This window comes from Magnolia sinica, chromosome 11, assembly GCF_029962835.1.
Source record: "Magnolia sinica isolate HGM2019 chromosome 11, MsV1, whole genome shotgun sequence".
Classification (NCBI taxonomy): domain Eukaryota; kingdom Viridiplantae; phylum Streptophyta; class Magnoliopsida; order Magnoliales; family Magnoliaceae; genus Magnolia; species Magnolia sinica.
In genome coordinates, this window is record NC_080583.1 from 61,645,082 (window position 1) to 61,669,530 (window position 24,449).

Sequence of the window (24,449 nt, forward strand, 5' to 3'; positions counted from 1 at the left end):
TCATTACCGCAATCTCAATAAACATACATCAAATCCACCCTTTCCATCAAGCGATGCACAAGATTTTCGCCATGAGTTCTTAAAAATCATTCTAATACAAAACTTAGGACACAACACAAGGAATGCAAAAATTAAGCCTTTAAAAAACCCTGCTTATTTGAATCCAGATCCAAATTAGACCAGATTCTATATGAATCATGACTAGAATTAAACTAGATTGAATTAATGCTTAAATAAGGATTTTGATCTAGTACCTGATTGTTTTTACTCATATCAGTACCCAAAATGTTGGGTTCTAGTATGAGTCATATAAAATGTCAAACACCCACATCAATTAGCCAATGCTTAACCTTCAAACCCAAGATTAAAAGCTTATTTTCTTTAATCCTAAAATCCAAATTTTCTAAAATCTTCACATCCTGATTCCTAAAAACCCCAATTTGTAAAATCAGAAAATCTCCAATTTTAAAAGTCCTTAAATCCCTAAAATCCTAAAATCCCTAAATCCTCAATTTGTAAAATCAGAAAAACACAATTTGGGGTCCACAATCAAATCTGTAAGCCCTAAAATCTCCAAATCCTGAAATAAGGGTCCACATTCAAATAAAAATAAAAATAAAAAACACGATTTGGGGTCCACATTCAAATCTGCTTGATAGACCTTAAGATCCGGCTCAGATTGGTTTGATGTTTACATGATAACCCCATGAAATGTGCCTCGGACCTAATGAACAGTCTAGATCAATGGATTATGGACTTCAAAATGTCAATAAAGAAAGAGAAATAAATAAATAAAACACAAAAGGTGAAATCCCCAACTCCAAAAATCCTCAAATCCCCAAAATCCCAAAATCCCCAAATCCCTAATTTATAAAATCAAAAAAACCCAAATTCGGGGTCCACATTCAAATTTGTAAGCCCTAAAATCCCTAAATGAGGGCCCACATCAAATCAAGTTTTAGATCTACCTCTTTTTTTGGGTGACATCCAAATGTGGCCCATAGAGCTTACACCAAGGTACTCCTAGGCAGGAAATCAAAGTCCCAGAAAAAATCGAATCCACCTTAAAATCCAAAAAACCCTAAATTGGCATTGAGATTGAGAGAGATTGAGAGAGAGAGAGAGAGAGAGAGAGAGAGAGAGAGAGAAATACCTCAATGTTCCTGGAGATTTAAGCCTCAACCATAGATTCAGAGAGAGCGAGAGAGAATGCATGGGTAGGGCGGTTGGCAACAGGATCTTGGGTGGGGATATATATATATATATATATATATATATATATATATATATATATATATAGAGAGAGAGAGAGAGAGAGAGAGAGAGAGAGAGAGAGAGAGAGAGAGAGAGAGAGAGAGAGAGAGAGAGAGAGAGAGAGAGAGAGAGAGAGAGAGGAAGGAGAGATCTAGGAAGAAAGAGAGGAGAGAGGAGAGGAGAGAGGCAAGCATATGAGGGAGAGATGAAACATAGACTGGTTAGGGCTGGTGCCCTGACCAGTCCGCTTAAGGGAAATTAAGAAGTCAGGTGGCTAACATCAGCAAGTTCTATGGGTCCCATCATGAGGTATGTGTTATATCCAAACCGTCCATTCATTTGGCAAGCTCATGTTAAAGCTTAAGACGAAAAATAAGACAAATCTAACTATCAAGTGGACCACACTATAAAAATCAGTGGGGGATTGAACGTCTACCATTGAAACACTTTTGGGGATCACAGAAGTTTTGGATCAATATGAAATTTGTTTTTTCTCTTCATCCAAGTCTTTGTGACCTTATGAATAGATTGGATGGAAACAAAAACATTATGGTGGGCCGTACGAAATTTTTAAAGGTGAAAATCATCATCCCTGCTGGTATTTGTGGTGTGGTCCATTTAATCTTGGGATATGATTCATTTTTTAGATAATTTTCCAAAATGATATTGTAAACTCAATTGGGCCCACCGTGATTGTATTTGTCTTATCCACTCCGCCCATCCATGTTTTCAAATCATTTTAGTGGTTCAGCCCAAAATTGAGATATATTTAAAGCTCAAGTAGACCATACTATAGGAAACCGTGGGAATAATTATTTCCACCATTGAAACCTTTCTATGGCCCACAGTGATGCTTATTTGTCATCCAACCTATTCATAATATCACAAAGACATGGATGAAGTGAAAACAGAAATATCAGATTGATCTAAAACTTCTATGGCCCTCATGAAATTTTCAATGGTAGATGTTCAATTCACACTCTTTCTGGTGGTGTGGTCCATTTGAGCTTTGGATATGCTTCATTTTTGGCCAACAGTGTTGTAAGTGTTTTATCCACGCCGTTCATCATTCTTCTCAGTTCATTATAAGGTATGAGCAAAAAAATGAGGTTGGTAAAGGGCTTCAGTGGACCACACCAAAGGAAGCTGTAGTGATAATGACACTCACCGTTGAAACCTTTCTAAGGGCTAGCGTGATGTTTTTTTTACCATCCAACCTATTCATGAGGTCATGTAAACGTGGATGAAGTGAAAACACATATATCAACTTCATATGAAACTTGGCCAGCTCCCAAGAAGTTTTAATGGTGGATGTTCAATCCCCACTTTGTAATCCACTTAAGCCTTGGACGCGCCCCATTTTTTGGTTAATATCTTAAAACGATCTGAGAAAAGCGTTCAACAGTATGGAGAAAGTCAATCCATAACTTGGGTGGGAAAAGAGCTTAAAAATAAAGTCAATTCATGACTTGGGTAGGCCACACCACATGATATAGTAGAGAGGGGTTTCCTTAAAACAATCATAATCATAAATTGGGCCCACCTAAATGTGATTCTTAGATCCAGCCCATTCATTATGTGTGTCCCACTTGGATGAGGGGTTAAACCAAGTTTCAACCGCATCCAAAACTCATCTGGGCCCGACCAAGTGTTTTTATATTTTTTAGGATGTCTTCACATAGTTTTAGATGGTATGACCCACCTGAGTTTCGTATACGAATGATTTTTGAGATATCTAATAACCTAAAGGGGACACATCAAATGCATAGTGTTGATGTTTGACACACATCATGATGGGGCCTACAAAACTTACTAACATCAATTCTTAGGTTTTCACGAGGTCGGTAAGTTAGGTCACAAATTTGACCTGAATATTTGGCTCATTTTAAATGTCTAGTCCATTCACTCTAATTTACTGATCAATACCCTCAATTTGACTAGTTACCCCGATCAGGCTACATATGAGAAAGATATTGGGCATACAAGATTAATCAACAATTTAAGTGAAATTTGATTTAAACATCTGAAGTTATTTGCTCTTCAATTTGGACTGATTAGATTATCCAAAAATGGTTAAAGGTTCAATTAGTGGATGTGCCTAATAATTTAGTAAAAAAATTAATTTATTTTTTCACAGATAAATCTCAATTTTCATTTAAAAATCACATTTTTTCTTCAAAATGTATATTTTTTTACTCTTAATTTTTCTTTCAAAAATTTTAACAAAATATCATTTTTATTATCAAATATTTCAAAAAAAAAAGTACAAATTCTAAATTTTCAAAATGCCGATTTTATTTTTTATTTTTTCCTTTAAAAGCATCATTTTGTTTTCAACTTTTCAAATTTCCTTTTTAAAATGATTTTTTTTTTAAATCTCAGTATTTTTATAAATCACCTTTTCTTTTAATTTCAAATTTTGAACATTTTCAATTATTTTTCATTATCACAATTTTTTTTCAACTTATTTATTTTTCGTTTCCAAATATCTGTTATTTTTGTTAAAGTATCGACTTTTTAATATCGTTTTATCTTAAAATTTTCAATTCTTTCGAACTTCTCCATTTTTTTAAAGCTTTTTTTTTTTTTTTGAACTTGTCAATTTTCATCGAACTTCTCAATTTTATTTTATTTTTCAAAATACAAACTCTCATTTTCTTTTTCAAAATATTTTCATTTTTCAACATTGTCAAAATTTTCACATTTTTTTAATCTTTTTAATTTTCTTTTTAGGATATTATTTTTTTCTCGAAATCAAATTCTTTTTTCAAAATTATCAACTTTATTCAATATTCTTTTTTTTTTCCCAGAAAATAGATTTTTATTAAATCATGGTTTTTTTTTTTCCCCCTTCAAAATCTCAATTTTTCTCAGACATGGTTAAATTTTTTAAACTTCTCAACATTTTTTTCATGTGATAATACAAATCAGTTAAATATTAGTTTTGAATTTTAAAAAAATTAATAATAAATATTTCCACTCATTTGATATTAAAACAAAATCAAAAATTCTTTGCCTTCAATCAATTGTTAAAAAATAATCTTACTTACAAATATGTACAATTAAACCACTGAAATTCTATTAAAAACAATTCTTATACTACAAAAAAACATAATTTTCCACAATATTCTTTAAAAAAATGAAAAAAAAAAGTTTAAAGGCAAAAATCCTTTTATGATAGACCATGGTCCATCACTAAAAACTGTCACCAAGTGCTATTTTGGGCGGGAATTTGCAACTGATATTCCATCGCAAAATTAAAATTTGCGACAGATTTAATCCGTCGCAAAGTTATGACGGACCAATATCCGTCGTAAATCATATATTAGCGACGGATTTTGGTCCGTCGCAAAATTTCGCGACATGGATTATCGAGAAAAATGGGATTAGCAACGGATATTTTCCATCAGCGACGGATTAAATCCATTGTTAAACCAAGCGATTTTTGCAACGGACTTGTCCATCGCAAATTCGTGATTTTGGTGTAGTGGCTAAGGGATGATCAACAAAGTTTACCTATACAGGTTAGGATCATTTAAAGTCTAAAGGTTATTTTGGGTCAAGCTCAAGGTCACCAAGGTACCTTATTTATATATTCTTCACTTGGTGCTTCAATCTTCATGTGTCTTTTAATCTTCAGCTTCCAAGGGCTCAACCTACTCCATGACAAATAAATAAATAAATAAATAAATAACCGTGATTAACAAACAATGTGCACTAATAGTTCTAAAGTCCCACATTGGTCTTTTGTGACATCATCTACCAAAAATAGTTGGACCGATGTTTTCACTCTTTCATCCAATTATTCCTACTCTTCATATCTCATATACATTGCACAATTTTCAAAAGAAAGGAGTGCATATTACAACCCATGCTAGACTGGAAGGCATCTCATCTTCACCTTCCATAGTTCAAAATTATTGTTAACGGTGAAATTCTATGTTTCGTACATCACGTTTGATCCTTTCATTGACATGATTCGAATTTGTATTCAAATCTCAACATTAACTCTAATACCAATTATTGGGAAACTGCATAATCAAACCTCAAATTTGATCAAATAGTCGAAAGATAAACTCAAACAAGAAATTATAAATGCCAAAAAAAAAAACACTATTTTATGTGGAAAAACTCTCACGGAAAAAAAAAAAAAACACGGCATAAAGTGACAATGAATCACTATGAAAACGTGTTACTAGATAATAAAAGAACATATACATACATACATACATATATGTATATGTGTATATATATATATATATATATATATATATATATACATACATACATACATACATACATACATACATAATATATATATATATACATACATACATACATATATGTATATGTGTATATATATATATATATATATATATATATATATAACACTCATTTTCTCCTCTCCAAACCCTAGAAATGTTCAAGCCTCTATTAGAATACCATAACCTAATAATTACACCCACATATATAGCATAACACCCAATATAGGATATTGATTGCACTATTATGCAAAATTGCGCGCCATCGATCAACACCAATCGAGTAATCCCCGATCGATCGTGCCAATGTTTGAGCGATCGAGGATTGCTCGATCGATGTCAACTGATCAATGCTTTGATCAACGACATGTGCGATTTTGTATAATTGCACAATCAGTTTCCTATTATGGGTGTTATGTTATGTATATGAGTGTAATTATGAAATTAGGGTATTTTAATTGGGGCTTAAATATTTATAGAGTTTAAAGTGGAGAAAATGAGGGTTTTCTGATCTGTAAGTTCTTTTATTATCTTGTAACTCATTTTCATAATGATTCGTTGTCTCTTTGTGCTATGCTTCTTTTTTTCTTTTTTCTTTTTTGGTAAGGGGTTTTTTATGTAAAATCTTTTGTTCTTTACGTTTATATTTTGACTATTTGATCCGAATTTGGGATTTTCTTCAATGGCTTTCTAAGCAATAGAGTGAAGGAAATTGTTTCTTATTGAGAGTGTTTTGTGTTGTCCCTTCCTTTTTCTTTTGATAGTCCTTTCGAGGGGTAGTTTGAAGCCCTTCCAGGCTAGGTGTAATTGCATTTTCATCTAATACACATCTAGTGGCACTGAACCACCGTCTGCAAAAAAGGAAAAGGAATAAAAGAAAAATATGACTCTAGTTTTGAGTAATCTTCTCAAAATATCCATAATCTTGAACTGTGGCTCGGATCAATACTTCTAATGTAGAAAAATCATAGGATGAACTGGAAACAAACGGTACATGCGCTCCAGTTGATAATTATACACATGATACAAGAAGTTTAAAATTTAGTGGCATGTCTCACATAAATTATTACAACATTGCACTAAAGAAATTGATCCAACTTCTTACGACCACTTTATGCCATCTTGAGTCAACCCTTTGCCAAGATCCGACGTTGTTCCTAGTCATGTGGTGCACCGTTAGCTTGTGTTGGAGCACTACCTTGTGTGTTCTGATTGATTTGTTGGCGGTAGAGTGCGACCATCTTGTTGTAGAGATCGACATTCATTGACTGCAAAAGACATGAACACATCCACATTCACAAATCAGTTCATGAAGAGAGGGGCTTGTTTTCACATGAGCTAGTGTTTTCACTTACCTGTGTTAAGAAGGCAGAGTATGGATTAGGCAAAGGTATCGGGTGATTGGCAGCAAGCTCTGAGTTCACATTCGTAGTTGATTGAGCCGGCATTAGGGAAGGTATTAAGAAAGGGGGTGGAACAAAAGAGGCAGTCACAGCCGCTGCTGTTGCCGGCGAACTGGATTGATGGAGGATTGTAGGAATGGGCTGAGTGGGACGATTGATGCTGCTCATGTCTAGCATTCCCATCCCCATTCCAAGTCCCATGCCCATGCCCATACGTGCCAATAGCGACATTTGGAGATGATGTTGTACCCCTAGAGGCATCATCATCTGTGGCATGTTCCCAAGGCTCATCATATGAAGTTGCGTTTGAAGTTGCTTTAGATAGTTGATCACCTCGTCGAGCATTGATGCTTTATCAGTCTACAATGTAAGGTGACTTTGATGGTTTAGTATGAAACTTAATAGTTCAGTGAATAAGATACACATCGAATTTTTCAATTACAAATTCATTTGAAATTTCCAATGTCTTTCCTCTTCTTCTTTTTTTGTAAAACTTTTGTTGATTATACGTAAAATACTAAAAAGATGAAATAACAATAGGGAAAGGATTTTAAAAAATAATAACTACTATTCATTTATAAATTAAATAATGTTATAATAATATGTGCAAGAAAAAAATTAAAAATACTTGGATGAATTACCTTACTTGAATTGGGTACAAGCTTTTGGAGAGCTTTCATCTTTTGGTTGATCCTGTCTCTACGTCTCTACACCAAACCGCAAGCAGGTACATGAAAATTTTAACTGTCAATGTATTTCAATATGCTATTGGACTAAGCGAAACACATTTTATACTATCTGGTTCATTCTTCCACTCAAAACACATTAATCGATGTAAAGGTAGAAAAGCACGTATGATAACATGACAAAATCCATTACTCGTTCTGATTGATTGTGAACTGCAGCAGCTCGACTTCTCCTCGTTGAGAAAGATCGTCCAGTTTCAGTTTTATTATCTGGTTCTTCATCTAAGCTTCGCTGACAAACAAGGCCACAATGTTGGTAATGATAATGAGTCATGATTTCTAATTTTCATTTGGTCGCATTTAAAACATCTTGAGCAAAAGAATCAACAAAAACATCTTAATATTAGAAAACTATTCCTAACTCATTTCTTCACCAATAAGCAGGAGTTTGTTACGTGAGAATGTAAGGGAGGTCACTAAATGGAATCGATTTGCTGGAATACTGCGGTAAACCTAAGCAATGGATGTGCCTAATTATTATTTCGAGTATGTACATTCACGTCTTGGTACACAACTTGAAAGGTTCTGATTTTGCACGTGTGTAGGCTAGCAGTAAATCACCACCCACAAAGCTCATTTTAAGTGAAAATATCATCAAACTATTTTTCAAAAATTGACAATTATGTTGGAGACAATAAATAAATAATAAACAAATGGCTCCAAAACATAGCAGGGGGTATTTTCTAATTTTTCGATATAAGAGTAAAAAACCAATGACAAGAAACTAAAACTGAATGAAAAATGGACAAAATAAAAACTATTTGGTGGGTATTATTTTTCTCCGAAGAGAGAATTTTTATTAATACTTAACTAGTGAGTGACAAGCTCTGTGCACATGAGAAGTAAGAGATGGAACACAGATAAGAATCATGCTGAGCATTTTAATGTGTGTGTGTGTGTATATATATATATATATATATATATATAGAGAGAGAGAGAGAGAGAGAGAGAGAGAGAGAGAGAGAGAGAGAGAGAGAGAGAGAGAGAGAGAGAGAGAGAGAGACCTTAGGCATGCATTTTTGGGACTTGGATTGAGTAGGGTAGCCAACACCAACCTCAGTGGTGGTATGATGACGTGAGGAGATTTGATTAGCTCACCGTATGTCAAGTCCATTTACAGTGAGCCAGCATCCTTGCTTGTGTGGATGTGCCGTAGAGAGAGAGAGGGGGATAACTTGGTTTGCTGACATTTGTAGATTATCCTCAACCCTTGACATGTTGTAAAAGGCCAATTACAGATCTTCTGAATGTTGAAGTGGATAAGACAACTTTGCCCTACACGAGGTTTTTTGTGATTTATATATACCACTCTCACTTTTATGATACTTGGACATACCCATACACATTTTAATTTTTACACAAAATAAGCTACATTTGCTGACTTTTTTAGATTACCCTATTTCCCCCACATTATGACGTGTCGTAAATGGCCATCATAATAAAGTTGGATGATGTGATCTTCTTAAGTGGGAAAGAGGAAAAGATGGATTTGCGCCACCTAAGGTTTGCTGACTTTGAGCTACCCACAGGAGCTCACTTCTCGTCTAGAAGGAAGAAGAATGTATGGTGCACATGCTATGACACATGTGCCAACTGATTGGAAGTATGCGAGATCCAAGGATGCTCATTGGTGAGGTTCATAACGAATATGCAAAGCTCACAAATTAGACATGTCAAATCATCAGCACTTCTGAACGTCTGTCTTAAGTAGGGACCATTTGTTATTAATTTCCTCTAGTCATCTATTTTCGTAACGCATGTGTGGCCCACCATATGAGCAGCTAGACTGAAATTTTTATGAGGATATGTTCCCCATGCGCCTCACCTAACAAATGGTCCAGATCTCACACAAGTGTCCAAGTTGACATGAAACCCAATCAACATACTTATAAAAGTCATGTTATCAGCTGAAGCGAGGAAAAGATCAATTCCATAATGCTTCTCACATGGAACCAATTTTGGTCCATCCCCAAATCCTTGTTAACATGATTTTATAGTTGGTAAATATGGAAAAAGTCCATCTAGTGGTCCTAACTTTAGATGCCTCTAGACAAGATACTAACTAAAAGAACATATTTCTCCATCTATTATTTTTTCAGTGGACTGCATTGTTTTTTTGTCAGTTGGATGGTTTTGTTAAAAAGGTGAGTATAACGCCCATGAAAATTAAATAATAATAATAATAATAATAATAATTTTTTATCTTATTTCTATCTCTTATCTTATCTTAAACTTATCTTCTTCTTCTTCTGTTTTAAATCCTTGGATTCCATTCATATCAACAGCAAAGTTATAGAGGAACCCCCATTCGGGTGCACACGGGCTAACAAAAGAATGCCCGAACCGCCTTTTTTTTTTTTAATTATTTTTTTAAAATCTGATTTCATTTTATCTGAGGGATAATTACATTCGGGTTCCCCTCGAGAGAAAAAAAAAAATCTGGAGGGAAACATATCATAAACGAGGCCCCCATGAGCAAGGAAGCTGAAGAAATAAAACTGAGAAAACTAAAACAGACACTCTCACCCTTCCCTGACCAAACCCAGTCCCACCTTATCGAGAAAACAGAGACCCCGAACCTGAAGCGGGAGGTCCTGGAAATTGGTTAGAAGACGGGATTGTTGCTCCGAGCTCTCGGACCGAGCCAATGCATCTGGCACGGCGTTACCTTCTCTGAAAATATGTTAAAAAAGGAACTCCCCTCTTTTCTTTAAGTGCTCAATCCTCGAGATCCAATAACCCCATTTCCAGCCAGGGGAAGAAACCCCGCGGAGGATGTTGACCACAAGAAGCGAATCCGACTCAACGACCGCCCTTTAAAAACCTCTTAGAGTACACTGCACCATACCATCCAGGATCGCCTGTAACTCGGCGTTCACGTTAGACCCCACTCCATAGCCTGACACGAAAGCAAACAAAAAGTTTCCTTTGTCACCTCTACAAATGCCCCCATCGCTGGAGAATCCGGGATCTCTAACTTATCTTTCCCTTATCTCTTATCTTATTTCATATCTTATCTTTATCTTCTCTCTATCTTATCTTTATCCCTAATCCTTCTTCCTTAAAAGTATCTCTAATTCTATCTATATCTCTCAATCTCTCAAATGAGTTTTATTTATTTATTTATTTAAAATTATAAAGAAATGTATCGTAAGAGGAATTCTACTCCAATTCAAATATTAACCAAAAGACACCTTGTGATAAATAAGAAACGGAGAGAGAGAGGGATGATTTGGAGAGCTTAAATCCGATAAGTTTATTGTCTTTTTTTTTTTTTTTTTATGCATTTAATGTAATTTGACTTAATCTATGTAATGAATAGTGTGAATTGGCCATACATTCATTACACTAATATGTGGGTAGACACGATGTAAAAATGATGGAAGTATAAAATTTCATGCAATGTTTCTTATCGTAAAGATTAATTGGTGTGAATCTGGTTGAAAAAAAAAATCTCTACGGATCATACGATTCATAAGAATAAAATATATAAGGGCTCTAACTTCCAACATAATCTGACCATTGGATGCGCCACGCTAATCAAATATGGAAGTGTTTAATAAGGAAAACTCATATTTCTATCTAAGTGTTGCTATCACTTGGCATAGAAGGATGAGATGGGCCATCGGTATATTTGTGATTAGATTCACACAATTCATCTAATATTTAGAAGTAAAATATGTTAAGACTTCAAGAATCTAGATAATCTAAACATCCGATGGGCCACCACAATCAATCATTTATCATTTAATTTTAAAATCTTAAAAAGAACGAAAAAGAAAATCTAAAATTTAATAATTGAATTTAATGAACATATTTAGTCATTTAGGGCTTAACCACCTAAGATGCTAATCAAAGATGGGCCCCATCATAGAATATAAACGTATGAATGAAAATATTGTGGATTAATTGATAAGATTTCTGAATTCAAACCAACCTGATTACCTTGTGAATTTTACATTACTAGACTCAGGTGAGTAACTCAATGTGTCTCATGATTCATTAATATTATTAAAATAAATTGTTTGTAATGGTTTGATTGATTGATGTACTAATTTGAGTATTTTGTTACGATGTTGTTAATTTAACTACTGTGATTCTATGTTAAGTAAATCAAATACTAATCTGTGTCAAATTGCATGAATTATAATAATTGTACGTTAAATTCACATATGAATGTGGTGACCAAGACAAGTAACTATGACAGTTATAAAAATGTACATTCATACATCATCCATCTTTTGTTGTATTTGCACATTGCATTGTCGATCTTAGGAGCCCTCTGAAGAAATATCAATATTGGTAGAGCGTTACCAGATGCGGGCTATGCCCAGGCCTACCAAAAGGTGGAAACCTACACAACGGGTGAATGCAGGTTTACAATCTCCAAGCCAAGTAGATGGACAATCATCCCATTTGATACATTCATAGACTATTTGCATCTATAACATTGTACATATATTTTTGTATTTAGTGCTTTGTATTATTTTAATTGTTATGATTTTGAACATGCTGAGTTATTTTACTAATTAAGCTTGTCAAGCTTACTTTTTTATTGATGGAAAAACTATACAGATGAGCTGTTAGTAAATGATGTGGTGCAGAAACTAAAAGGAGTTACCTCACCTGAACACGACCCATGTGAAACATGTCATACTTGTCTTAAGACGAATTGACAGCATTATACCATTATTACATATTTGATTTATTTGCTAGGAAGTTTGATTGTTGTATAATGCCTATTGGTATTAATTATGACATTTTAAGAAATTGTTCAAATTTATTTGATTAATATAATGTGAGTCTAAAATAAACATATTTATAATAGGATACTATAATAAATGACTGATATTTCAGATTTACGTTATTTTATTGGTCGTGAAGATTTATATATGCTTGGTTGATTGGTCCTAAGTGTTATGTATGCGTGATTAGGATTCAATGAAATTGAGTGAAACTTAGAATGAATGTAATTCTCAAATCTAATTAAACTAATCAACAAATGAAGTTCGTACACTTTGTGTATGAGTTACACACTAAAACTCAGGTTTGAAGGTGAATACTTCATATCTGAATTTTAGGGCATGACAATGTGGTGCAACCTTGGGCTATCCTCTAAAGGACCTACTAGATGGACCACATGGATTCTATAATTAATGTCCAGCCACATATTAAAGTAAAATAACATTAATTGGTTGAGAAGATCAAATTAATTGTTGAAAGTGAATTACTAGGACCCATTCCATGGGAAAATTAGATGGTTACTATTATCTTCTTAGGTTGAATTTTGGGTCTCACTTGCAATTGACAATTGGGTAAGCGGTCCAAACTTTCATTTTAAATGCATCTATGCTATGCTCATAATCGGAGCGCCTGCACCATTTTTTAAATGGTGGTAAGCTAATATAATAACCCTTAAAAAAAAATAAAAAAATTTAAGACACGCACACACCCCCACACACTCGCGCCTTAGTGGGATTTCACCACCTATGGGTACTCGAACCCTTGACCAGGTGGTAACTAACCTTTATGGTGTGTTTGATTTTCCAAACCTTCATTAAAATACATTGAAAATAGGTAATAATTATTTCCTTTCATAAATACAGCATTGTCACCTATTCTTAACTTATAAGGCTTACTTTATTAAGCCTTAAAACTAAGGACGGTATCAAATATATGTAGGGCTCACCATGATGTATGTAGCTTATCCACACTGCCCATCCATTATGCCTGCCGAATTTAGGGGCATGGCAAAAAAATAAAAGAGGCAGATCCAAAGCTCATGTGCAGATGCAAAGCTCATGTGGACTACACAGTAGGATTAAGGGAATCGAACACCTACAGTTAAAAGCTTCTCGTGGCTATTGTTTTCATTTTTGTGGGCCACTTGAGTATTAGATTTACTTCATTTTTTAGCTCATACCTCCAAATGTTAAGCTATAATGAATGGACAGAGCAGACTGGCTTTCAAAAGATACAAATGCATTTTAAAGCAAGGTGGACAAGGAATAATTACTTATTGACATGCAATTTACGTAGGATTTAGAAAATCAAATATATGTTAATGCACGGGTGATTTTTATTTTTTATTTTTTAAAAAAAGAAAAAAAAAAACGTGGGTTTAGCCTCAGGAGGACATTGTGGGCATTTCCATTTCATACTATATAAAAACCACCTTTACCGTTAAAGAGATAGACGGTGATGGCATGTCACCCTGGGACTCTTTTAGAGTTCTGCCCACGCGGTGTTATTTGATTTCATGGTAGCCCCGTGTCAGACATGGCCTCCCCTAAAGCACGTCTGCCAAGTCATTACCTGAACAGAAGCTATCTTTAACTGACATGTTGGTCAATCAAATTCTGCCACATTGCGACCGTCCCTTCTTAGCACATGTAGGGCCCGTTTGGCCGGTAGGATTGGAAGGGATTGGAAGTCAAATCCCGGGTTTGGCCTGGCGTGCCAAACAGAGTCGGTGATCTGATCCCAATCCCATGTATCTCAAGACAATCCGCTGACAACACCGTCATTACATTTAAATCCCATCCAATCCACCCTAATCCTTCAAATTTGCCTGCGACGTGTTTGGTTCGAGGGATTAGAAGGGATGAGAAGGTTTAATACCGGGATTGGCCGGGCGTGCCAAACAGACTGGATATAGCAATCCAGGCATATATCAATCGCATGGATCTCCAGACAATCCACTGACAACACCATCATTACCTAGAAATCCATGCTATCCACCCTAATACCATTCAATCCCTTCCAATCCACCCGGCCAAACGGGCCCGTAGGGGTAATACCTCATCGGTGTCTATCACGGCAGGGATATCCAGATGTTAATAAAACTCATGATACTTGCTATAAAAAGAAAAACATGAGAGGGGAATCTACAAATGTTATAAACTGAGAGATTTATTTTCCAAAATTTAGTGTGGAATGACATATTTAGAGAAAAGCAACCAAGTATTTACATCATTTGTGGTGTTAAGTAATATTGATAAGGAATGCAGTAGATAACGAGTAAATTTTCAAAGTATATATAAAATAAATAGTAGCATTTACAAAAATTAGTAAAATAGCGTGGAAATAAATGATCTCTTAAAAAATGAATTTATTCCCCAGCTTACTAATAAAAAACCAACATAGGTAGTTGTCATTACCGGTTCACTGCGGCAAGCTGAGTCTTGGTCGGTGGTCCTGGTTTTCATGCTGCCAGGAGATTCGAAAGACGCCCATGTCATTGTATTGGTATCAGTTTCCTGGAAGGATGTCGTGCGGGTGCTATTCACCTGCCCATCAAGAATGTCATTAATACACTGTTTTCGTCGTGGGCTGGAGCCTGGCTTTGTACGCTTTGTCATTGGATCGGAGCCCATAGAATTTTCAGCCCATTTCCCACCAGATGATGCAACCACCGAGTTTATGTTTTCTGGGTTACAGCGAAAGTCAGCTGAATTCGGGATGCTCTTATGGTGGGTGGCTTGATGGACCACAGACTCGAGTGTGCCGCCAGTTTGAAACATGGGTTTTGTTGATGTAAGCCGAGTGAGCCCACCAAGCCCATGCATGGCTAGGTGACCGTTCTCCCATGCAAGTTCAGTAACTTCGTAATTCGACCTGAAACTCACCGAAAGAAGGGGTAAACCAACAGGACCGTTGAACAAGTAAATGATAAACTTTTATATTCTGGCGCGGGGCTGATATGCTGCGCTCAGAAATTATAAATGCGGCATGTGCGTGACTCACAACAAAATGTACATATAGTAGGCCCTACCTTAGTTGGTTTTATAAATAATGATTATACTGAAACATCTCTTTTAATGGTCCATTAGTTGGTATTTAATGGACGGCTAAGAAAAATATCAACCATTTAGATTTACACACACACACACACACACACACATATATATATATAGAGAGAGAGAGAGAGAGAGAGAGGGAGAGAGAGATGATCACCTGCGCACAAGGCGGCACGGAGATTTCATGCAAGATTTTTATATGAGCTGTTAGATTATACTCATGAGATTCAGCAGCCTTGAGAACGAGAGAGCCTCCAAAATAATGACTTGGGCCGGGACTTTCACACTCTCATGGGGATTGCATGCTACGCAGCTGGAAAGCTACTGGACAGTGCTCTCTGGTACGAACATGATGTACGTGTTTTATCCATGTTCGTCATCTAATTTTTCATATAATTTTTAAGCATGATCCCAAAAACAAAGTAGATCCGAATCTCAAATGGACCTCACCATAGGAAAACAATTGTGATTGAACACCCATCGTCAAAAACTTCCTAGGGCCCACTATAATGTTTATTTGCCATCCAACCTGTTCGTTAGGTCACACAGACATAGATGATGAGAAAATAAAAATATCCAATTCATCTGAAAGTTGTGGCCCTCAAGAAGTTTTTAATAGTGGGCCAATGATTCTCATCGCTAAAACATTCATAGGGCCCACCGTAATGTTTACTTTCCATCCAATTTGTTCATTAGATCACACAGACTTGGATGAAAAGAAAAAAATAAAATAAAATCATATTAATCCATGATTTATGTGACCCTAAAAAAGGTTTCAATGGCAGGTGTTTAATCCCCCACTGCTTTTTACATTGTGCTCCGCTTAGTTTTTAGATCTTATTTTTCGACTCAAGTATTAAGACTATGTCACGCAGTGGATGGGCAGTTTGGATCTAACTCATACCTCATGATGGGACTCACATAACTTGCTAACATCAATACACCAGCTACATCGGTGGTGTGTGTGGTACACCAGCCAATCCGCTTCCTTCGCACACATGATGAAATTGGATTGCTATTGAGTTACTAGGTATGATTTTATCGTACTAAGTAAACTCTATTGGGATCACTGTAAATGTATGTGGTTTATCTATGCCATCCATCCATGCTTTCATCTCATATCAATGGTTGAGCCCAAAATTGAAGCATATTCAAAGCTCAAGTGGACCATACCACAAGAAACAATGGAAATAATGATTTCCACCATTGAAACTTTTCTAGGGCCCACAATAATGTTTATTTGTCATCCAACCTGTTCATAAGATCACATAGAGATAGATATGGATGCAGAGAAAAATACAAATATTAGCTTGATACATAACTTTTGTGGCCCCCAAGTATTTTTCAATGGTATACATTGAATTCACATTGTTTCCTGTGATGTGGTCCACTTGAGGTTTGGATATACTTTATTTTTGGTCTCAAGCCCTAAAATTATTTGTTAAAATAGATGTACGGAGTGGATAGAATACATAGATCACGATGGGCCCCACTACAAGCAACGAAAGTGATGGTGGAGCGATGGGTACGATCCAATGACTTTTATTCCAATGCGGATAAATATTGCATGCGGTCATGCTTCATGTGGTGTGGTCCACTTGAGCATCCGATGTGCATCATTTTTGGGCTCATGCACTAAAGTAATCTGTCCAAAAATATGGATGGTATGGATAAAAGATCACGATGGGCCCCACTGCAAGCAACGACAGTGATGGTGGAGCGATTGGTATGATCCAATGACTTTTATTCCAATGCGAATAAATATTGCATGCGGTCATGCTTCATGTGGTGTGGTCCACTTGAGCATCCAATGTGCCTCATTTTTGGGCTCATGCAGTAAAATAATCTGTCCAAAAATATGGATGGCGTGGATAAAAGATATAGGTCACAGTGGGCACCAAAGAGGCACCACCGAAACCGCCTGTCTCTAGCTAGGTCCCGGTGAAATTAAAAGTTACTGAGTAGGCTTTTATCATGTTGAGCAAAACTATGTTGGGCCCACCATGAATGTGTGTGGTTTATCCATGTCGTCCATCCGTTTTTTCGGCTCATTTTATGGGTTGAACCCAAAATTGAAGCATATCCAAAGCTCAAGTGGAGCACACCACAAGAAACAGTGTGAATTGAATGTCCGCTTTTGAAAAATTCTTCTAGCCAGAAAAGTTTTGGGTCAAGCTGATATTTGTCTTCATCCATGTCTGTGTAATCTTATCTGGTAAAATGGATGAACGGAGTGGATAAAATAGGTAAATTATAGTGGTCCCAACAGAGTTTACTCAGCACGGTAAGCGTACTTGGTTACTCATTACGTGATGAGCTTCCGTCCTAATGGAGGTGGTACCCACACATCTAGGGGACATGGATTGCCTTGTGAGGCAGTGTCACCAGATGGCTACTACAGGGCACTCTGTGGACCTTACCATGATGTATGTGTTTAATCCACGTCGTCCATTCATTTTAAATGCTTATTTTAGGGCCTAACCTAAAAACGAGGTATATCCAAATCTCAAATGGACCACACCACAAGAAACAATGGTCATTCAATGCCCATTGTTAAAAGCTTCTTGAGGGCCACAAGTTTTGGATGAAATGGATATTTTTGTTCTCTCGTCATCCAAGTCCGTGTGACATAATGAATAGATTGGATGGCAGATAAACGCTACAGTGGACCTTAGGAAGTTTTTAATGATGGGTGTTTAATTAGCACTGTTTTCATGTGGTGTGGTCCATTTGAGATTTGGATCTACTTTTTTTTTTTTTTTTGCTAATGTTCTAAAATGATCTGAAAAATTAGATGAACGACATGCATCAAACACACACATCATGATCGGCCCACAGAGCACCGTCCAATAGCTACCTAATTGCCTACAGCATGCCATTCCCCTGAGCTTGAGGGAGTCTCGGCGCGAGTCATAATTTTCGAGACTCTCTTATTCTCAGTGTCGTTGAATCTTAGCCGTGAGTGTAATATAACAGCTTGTATGAATGCTCGCATGAAAGCTCTGTGCGGCCTTGTGCGTAGGAGACTGGGACTCATATATATATGGAAAATGGTTCTATAGGTCCACCTCATGGGAACTTTTCATGAGCTCGAGCTATGTGGGAGCCACCATGATGTTTGTCGAACATCAAAACCGTGCATTTGATGGGTCCCCTTTAGGTTATGGGATATCCCAAAAATCAGTTGTATATTGAATTCAGGTGGGCCATACTATCTAAAACTATGTAAAGACATGCCTAAAGCATATAAAAGCAATTGGTGGTGCGAGATGCATTTTGGATGCGGCTGAAACTTGGTCTGACCCCTCATTCAAGTGGGACGCACACAATGAATGGGCTGGATCACCAAAAAACTGGAAAAATAAATAAATAATAAATCAAAAGGAGCATAGAATGGAAAAGAAATTGGGATGCAAACTTATACACACACACACACACACATGGGTTGCAAACTTACACACACACACACACACACACACGAAAACAAAACATGAACTTTCATGATATTTTGCACTTAATTAAAGTAATTAATCATCAAATATCATGATATTTTTTCTGCCAGCAAATGAAGCCTTTCCTACTAGGAAATACTGAAGAAGAGAAAATTAATGATAAAATATAGATATTTTTTTATTATAATAAAACCTAGATTGAAATGGAGAAAACAGGAAGACAAGTGGCAACGAAAAAAAAAAAGGTTGAGATCTACACAATGAGATGGTTTGATGATTGGAGCCGGCCATACTCTGGATGCTATGCTGTGTACCATCGTAAAAAGAAGAAGAAGAAGAAAGAAAAAACTGTAGACTATTTTCTCGTGATTACTGGCATGAGATTATAATTGTTCTATGAGGATTACTTTAATCGTTACGAAAAAAAAAGACGTGACCACGTATTAGAGATTTTATATTGTCTGCATCAAGCTTTTAATAGTTACCATAAAGATATATAATCTCTAATATATAATCGTAATTAACTAAAATGAGATGAACTGATTCTCAGGCATCTACCGAACAGTGTTATTTCACCTGCTAAAATTAAAACTCGAGAATCCATTGATCAGGATAAATTTCGAGGCATCATCACTGAACAATAGCTCATTTAAGGTGGAAAACAAAAGGTAGGATGTCTCAGCACGTGCACAGCGACAGGCAGGTTTGCGATCCCGCTTTAATTACCACGCAAGCAAAGCGATCTCATCTAAATACTGACAAACGCTCATATGTGGTATATGCACTACAGTCGTGGCAATAAGAAATGAAACATTGAAAATACATGAAAGTCTTGAAAAACATGGATTTACAATCTTTATATCAATTGCAAGAAAACGGCAGGTTCAGAAAAGTTTTAGGGTGGTGATTCGGTGATAGGTCCTCTCCACCGGGAGGAGGAAATTAGCAATGGTTTAACCATTGGATAGAACACGTAGTAAAGATCCTCTCCGTTTATCAGGTAGAGTATATAGTCAATATACCACGGACCAAAAATAATTTTAGCCCATTGATCAGGCAGGCCAAACTTTGTAAGAGAAAACCATCTGCCAGAAGAAAAATCTAACTGCCCAATCACAGCTATTTTGGACTGGGGCCTGGTAGACATGGGAGACCTACAAGTTCTATGGTTTCGATTCCCTTGACAATTGCCACGTGTACACGTGGAGATGCTAGAGACTGGCAAGAAATAAACTCTCTCGCAGCTGAAACTTCGGAAACTAGGGTTTTGAGAGAGAGGGAGAGAGAAGAGCTGCGAAGATGGTGGAGAAGACAACCAAAGGGACAAAGGAGGTAGTGACAAGAGAATAGACTATCAATCTCCACAGCCATCTCCAGGATGCACCTTCAAGAAGATGGCTTCCAAAGCCATAAAAGAGATCAGGAAATTCGCACAGTTGTCGATGGGGATGACTGATGTTAGGGTGGATGTGAAGCTAAACAAGCACATATGGAGCATCTCTTGCAAGAAGAATGAAGAGGAAGATGCCAAGGAGGAGCTTTATTCGTTGGTCAGTTTAGCAGAGGTCCCGGGCTCAAGGGATCGGAACCAAGGTCATTGAAGAAGGATAATAGACTTAGTAAACTTCAGTTTTTAAGAGGCTGAACTCAGTAAACTTTTAAGAGGTACTTTTCAGATTTATGTTTTGATTTTGATTTTTGATATATATATATTGTCCAGTGCATTTTGGATGTATTCCGGATTTTGAGACTGTTGAAAGTCTTGTTCCTTCAGAATTTTTAGATTACACATTGCATCTAATGTTGAAATGGCACTTAAGCTTTTAATCTTTAAATTTTTATTCTTATTTTTTTAAAGCAATAAACTTTGGCATTTTTTGGCAGGCATTGGTAGCAAACCTTGAAGAAGGAAAAGGAAAAGAAAAGTCTACAATATTCAAAGATGAGAAGCTAATAGAGGAGGCAAAAAAGAAACTAAGAATGTAAGAAGTAGATCGATTAATAAATGCAAATGAAAGTAGGCTCTCATGCGAGCAGAGGAAACCCTTTTTAGGAGTTGGGAGCAAAAAAGATAAAGAAAAGCCTGTATAGAAACTTGAAAAGAAGCTGATAAAAATGTCTTTCTTTAGTCTTACATGGGAATAGGAGGATTTTGGTGTTTGTTGTGCACGTGAGAGGATCTTTTTCCTTCTTCATCTCCGACTTGTTCTTGTCGTTGGTGTCGTAGATTCCAGTTGGGTACAACACACTGACTCATGATTCTCTCTCTTCCTTTGTGAACTCTCTTGTTTTGCTTTAAGAAGAGATGGGCTCAACTTCTTTTATTTCCTTTTTGAGTCGCATTCACAGAAAGAGACTCTCAAAAGAACATGTGGTTGCAAACAAGCGTAGGAAAGTTGGATTTGCTTCTCTCTCACACATGCATTCACACCCCACATCCACCCACCAAGGAATAAATGGTATTATCGCATGACAGCTTCTCTGTTGTGCAAATCAAGGGTATGTTTGTCGTATGTGTGGAACTTATCAAGAGTAAGGAAACAAATCGGAACATGTATATTTTGAGCAAGTATGGACCACTTTTGGTGACCATAAGTTGGCCCACCATGGATGGGTAGTGGTACAAAAAAATTTATGTTCCCATTCCCTATCCCTAAATAGTGAGACAATAAATAAACAAATAAATAACCAAAAAAAAAAAAAAAAGTAGAAAAAATCTCGGCCTGCCACTGTTGTTTATTTGGTCTGTCATTGTAATTTTATTTTATTTCCTAAACAACAAGTTTTGTTGTACTAATCCATTATTGGTCGTTTGAATCAATGGTCTCCATCTGATGTAGAGCGGTTCATATACACTTTCATGGCAAAGATGGACCAGAGGACGCTAGATTGGAGGCGAAAATGATTTGGACCATTCAAACCTTAAATCAGTGGTATCTTGCAAATCGGGAAGAGTTTTTTGATATATCATACATGATTTTGGGATAGGAGAACCTACTTAAGCCAACCAACCCTGCTACATGGGGTTGTACATGCTGGATTTGTGAGATTCCATTAAATCGACTGTCAAAAGTCCTATTTAGTTTCGTTTTTATTATAAATATTAAGTCTTAATTCGAGTATAATTTTTGATCATTTAAGTTGTAAAAGACGTGCCCAACATGAAAAGATTGGGAGAATAACATGGTTAGGCCAAATTGGACACATACTATTTTCGGCCAAAAACCATGAGGGTAGGAATAGATGTCATTGGTAGATATTAAGTTATGTTTTTAGGGTGTTTGAGTTGGAGTCTAATTCTAAATATATGTCCTAGGTTTGAGATCCTTATTTAAAGAGTTTTAATTTCATTTTCTTTTATATCATTAATCAAATTATTTCGAATTTATTAGGAATTATTCCTACTTTTATCCCTCGTGGATTCAAGGAAGCTTTGTTAAGAGTCAATAGAGCTTTGTGGATTCAAAGTAGTTATTCCTTGAGGAAGACGGTGATTAACCTATGCTGTGGAGCCTTTTTATCAAGAGTGAGTACATTACCTAGAAAATATTTGATGGAAAGGGAAAAAATAAAATAAAATCCCAATTCTGGGGCGGTATTTCACTAATCTATATAATTTCTCTTCTGTCCACTCTGGATTGAAACTACACCAGAAATGTCCCAGGTTAAACTAGAAGGTGTCAACATTAGGACATGTTTCAGTTGAACGTAGACAGTCGTACTTTTTAACCTTCAATACGTATTTGTAAATCAAATACGGGAAGATCAGATTATCCTTCAAGGAGACTTTGGAGACGGTTTAGTCCAGAGTCGGACATAAAAGACCAACGATCTGGATTAACCATTGCCCACACCTTGATCCATAGCTCAAGTGGTAGACTGAGTGAAAGATACCTCGTTTCAACGATGAGGTCTTGGTATCGATCCCTAGTGGGGGTGGCTAACAGGTGTCAACTGACAGTGGGGTGTACTAACAAGCTAACAAAAAAAAAAAACAAAACCCATTGCCCCACATATCAGAGATAACACCCTATTTTCTCCATGATAAGACGTAAGACTACATATCATATGATTCATTTTTGTGGGCGAGTGTATCATGTAATTCACCGTAGCACGCATAGTTCTCAAATCAGGCAGGCCAACTCGATCGAGGCTCGCCAGGTCATTGTCTTGATCTTGGTTGTGTAAGCCCGGCAGGCCCTGGTTTTCATGTAACTCGCCCTTCTTTTCGAGGACCAACTACAAACTCGGCTAACTCTACCTGGTTTCACCAGTCACCCAAGTCAAGGAAAGGTCATTGTGGGAAATATTTTTCAAGAAGAGAAGAACAAAAAGGTGATGATGATACATGCAACAAAACTCCAAATATGATCTCTCTGTGATATTGGGGTCCAAAAATCCAAATCAGAAAAAGAAGAAGAAGAAGATGTTGCTGATGAAGGCAAAGGGGTTTTGGTGGTGGCTCTTCTGATTTTTGATGATGACGGGTCTCACAATCTGCGAGGACCATGGGTCTCACCATGGTCCTAGTTCTGATTTTCTGATATAATCAGTCTCATGAATCTATGGACACCGAGCCCAGATGGTAACGGAGGTGGTAGCTCTCACCATGATCCTTAAAAACTCAACAATGGAGGAACTTGACTGCAAATCTAAAAAGAATTATACAATGATAGTTTCCTTTATTACCATCTACGACTTGATACAGTGACTGACTGAATACCGATCGGATCGACTCTCCAAACCATGTTCTCTTGCACTAATCCAGGGTATTTACATAATTAACTATGTTAAATAAAAAATAAATTTTTTTTTTTTTTATAAAAAAAAAAAAAAAAAAAAAAAAAACGTCTCACACATGAACTAGCTGCATGTGGAAATAGATGAAAATTTCTTGCAACTAATCAAGAAATTTCAGACGTGATTCATTGATGCTTGATGTAAGTGTTGTGAAATATGAAGCTCTCATCATGGTCCTTTGAAATTATCGATCAGATCGACTTTCCAAACCATGTTCTCTTGCACTAATCCACGGTATTTACATAATTAACTATGTTAAATAAAAATAAATAAATAAATAAATAAATAAAATAAAAAATAAAAAAATAAAATAAAATTTCTCACACATGAACTAGCTGCATGTGGAAATAGATGAAAATTTCTTGCAACTAACCAAGAAATTTCAGACGTGATTCATTGATGCTTGATGTAAATGTTGTGAAATATGAAGGTCTTATCATGGTCCTTTGAAATTATCCATGAAAATGAAATTCCTTTTCATGCATTGGCTCTCCGACTCATGCATTGCTTTGAGGGAAGAAGGGTGATGGCTGTCACCATGAAAATGGTCCTCGGCCTTTCACTTCAGTCTCATGCCTCATGAGTAGAATTCTAGAGTGAAGGCCTCGGCAAGCTCCACAGCGGAAATGATTATAGACGAAACCAAAATTTTGCAATCTATGAAATGATAATACAACCTCAATTAAATATACAGCAAGCCATGGCTGAATGTCACTAGGTTTTCTCTCATTAA

At 36.3% G+C, this 24,449-nt stretch overlaps 1 protein-coding gene and 1 pseudogene across 2 annotated transcripts; one reads left to right on the forward strand and one right to left on the reverse strand.

Moving 5' to 3' along the window:
* Positions 1–6,489: 6,489 nt before the first annotated feature.
* Positions 6,490–21,219, reverse strand: LOC131219223 (transcription factor UNE10-like). Of its 2 annotated transcripts, XM_058214259.1 has the most exons (6): positions 21,052–21,219; positions 14,826–15,282; positions 7,799–7,897; positions 7,561–7,626; positions 6,872–7,279; positions 6,490–6,784 (listed from the first exon to the last, which is right to left on the reverse strand). In XM_058214259.1, the coding sequence occupies exons 1-6, from the start codon at positions 21,171–21,173 to the stop codon at positions 6,674–6,676; spliced, it is 1,263 nt and encodes a 420-aa protein (XP_058070242.1). In that variant the 5' UTR covers positions 21,174–21,219; the 3' UTR covers positions 6,490–6,673. The 2 variants fall into 2 exon arrangements, with proteins under 2 accessions (XP_058070242.1, XP_058070243.1); XM_058214260.1 differs by lacking the exon at positions 7,799–7,897.
* On the forward strand, positions 20,216–20,527 carry LOC131219040 (large ribosomal subunit protein eL31-like; annotated as a pseudogene).
* Positions 21,220–24,449: the final 3,230 nt, after the last annotated feature.

Coding starts and splice junctions, on each gene's coding strand:
- LOC131219223 (XM_058214259.1), bottom strand. CDS start 21,173: ATGAGTCAGTGTGTTGTACCCAACTGGAATCTACGACACCAACGACAA. Junction 7,898..14,825: donor CAGCTTGCCGCAGTGAACCG/GTAATGACAACT, acceptor CTTGTTTGTCAG/CGAAGCTTAGATGAAGAACC. Junction 7,280..7,560: donor TTGTACCCAATTCAAGTAAG/GTAATTCATCCA, acceptor CTTACATTGTAG/ACTGATAAAGCATCAATGCT.